Raw genomic sequence first — 1817 nt, forward strand, 5'->3', positions numbered from 1 at the left:
TGCGAGCCGTCCTCTCCCCGCGCGACCGAGTCTCCACCCCCTCCCCTGCGGCGCTCCGCCCGACCCTCGCCGGCGCCCGGAGGGACCGGGGGCCGGGAACGTAGGGGAGGGGACGGGTGCATCGGTGCCCCTCCTTGGCCTCCCGCAACCTGGGGGGCGTGAGGATGGAGTCCAGGCGGCGTCGCACACACGCCCGATGTGCTGCGGGCATGGTCAGCGTCACCGGGCGCTTTGCCTTGCTGGGGCGAGCGGTGGGGCCAAAGTAGTACAATCTGCCCCTGCCGGGGCGCCCGCCTAGCCCGGGGGCACCGGAACGACTCTGGCAGAACCTCCATGCCTGGTGAATCCCACAGCTGCTCCCCCTCCTCAGAGGGTCGTGCCTCGTCCTTCCAGATGCTTAGGACACCAGCCTGCACTGGCCTGGCCTGGGTCCTCGGCCAGCCCACCTGCCCCACGCTCACCACCCCGCGATGGCACCCTTTCTCCAGTGAAAACTGAAACTGCCAGTTCAACCTCAGTGCCTTTGCACTTGCAGGTGCTGGGCCTGTCTGGCTCTTTCCCCGCCCAGCTTCAAGGTTCACTCCCAGGCCTCCTTCCACTGCCTCCCAAATGGCCAAGTCCCATTGTGTCTCCTCATGACTACCTCTGGTAACACAGCAACTCACACCCCACGTTTCAGTCCCCTGCTTCTTTCCACGGCCCTCATGTCGTCTGTTATTTGTGCCAGTGTATTGTTGCTCCTCACCCCTTCCCCCACTACAGGGGTGAGTTCCCAGTCAGGAGCTGGGTCCCCAGGCATGGCACAGGGCTGGCACGCTGGAGACAAGAATGTGCTCGGTAAGTGGATAAAGATTCAGCAGAGCTGGCTTCAGTGAGTGGGAGCTGGATGTGCAAAGGACCTGAGGTAAGAAGCTGTGTGTGTAGATCAACGTGTTCTGGTGGAAGGAACAAGGACAGCCGTCTTGTGGTTCCCAGCGGGAGAATGACACGGTGCCTCTGGCTGTGGGTGAAGGCTCTTGCAGCCAGGACAGGGGAGGAGGCCGGGGCCATCCACACCGGTGATGGTGGCCACAGTGGCCCAACTGAGTGGGCAGGCCTTGCCGATGGGCCCACGGGAGGTCTCCAGGGTAACCCTGGGTTTGGGACTTGAGTAACAGCTGGGGCCTTTACCCACAGTCCACCCTGGAGTCAAAACTGGACAAAAATTGTGCAACAGATGGGTTCGAGGAGCCAAACGATCAGGCAGTTAGGTTTGCCCCCAGGTGGGGCCCTGAGCGCTGGGAAAGGCTGGGGCTGAGCACAGGACGCACCCCGAGGAACGAGAGTAGGGCTTCCCTCCGCACACCCCCCTCCCCCAGGGCCAGGATGTCCCCTCACAGCTGGCTCGGAGGGGGCGGGGGGCTTGGCCACTAGGCCTGGGCCCTCCCTCCTTTGTCGGCCACAGGCGGCCAAGACGCTGAAAGGCAGGGATGCTGCACAGGCAGCCCCTGGGGTTGGGGAACAACACTTTGTCGCAACGCACCTGCCCAGGTGCGACACCACCCCCTCTGCAGCCTGCACCCCTGCACCCCTGCGCATCCAAGGGCCCCAGCCCCGTCCAACCCACACTCCGTGTTTTCCCTCAGACCAAGATGTGGGTCCGGGGGCCTGGCCTGGGGCGCCACCTGCGTGTGCGCGGGGGCGGAGTGGTGACGTCAGCGCCGTGAGCGAGGCTGCGCGAGTCGCGGTAACGTCAGCGGAGCCCCGGGCCGCCCGCGCACGCGTCCGTGCGTCACCGGCGCGCGGGGGCGGCGGCCGGGCGGAGCTGGGGCCAGCGC

The 1817-nt window shown here is 65.7% G+C and overlaps 1 protein-coding gene across 1 annotated transcript in view; it reads left to right on the forward strand.

Moving 5' to 3' along the window:
* Positions 1-209: 209 nt before the first annotated feature.
* The window catches only part of ATP5F1D (ATP synthase F1 subunit delta), a 4644-nt gene continuing 3036 nt past the window's right edge, over positions 210-1817 (forward strand). Inside the window, exons 1-2 of the mRNA XM_077760600.1 lie at positions 210-251; positions 1626-1702. Coding sequence (XP_077616726.1) covers positions 210-251; positions 1626-1702 — 119 coding nt within the window. The remainder of the gene's footprint in view (positions 252-1625; positions 1703-1817) is intronic.

The sequence above is a fragment of the Crocuta crocuta genome, unplaced genomic scaffold (assembly GCF_008692635.1).
Source record: "Crocuta crocuta isolate KB4526 unplaced genomic scaffold, BGI_CrCroc_1.0 scaffold443, whole genome shotgun sequence".
NCBI classification, from domain to species: Eukaryota; Metazoa; Chordata; class Mammalia; order Carnivora; family Hyaenidae; genus Crocuta; species Crocuta crocuta.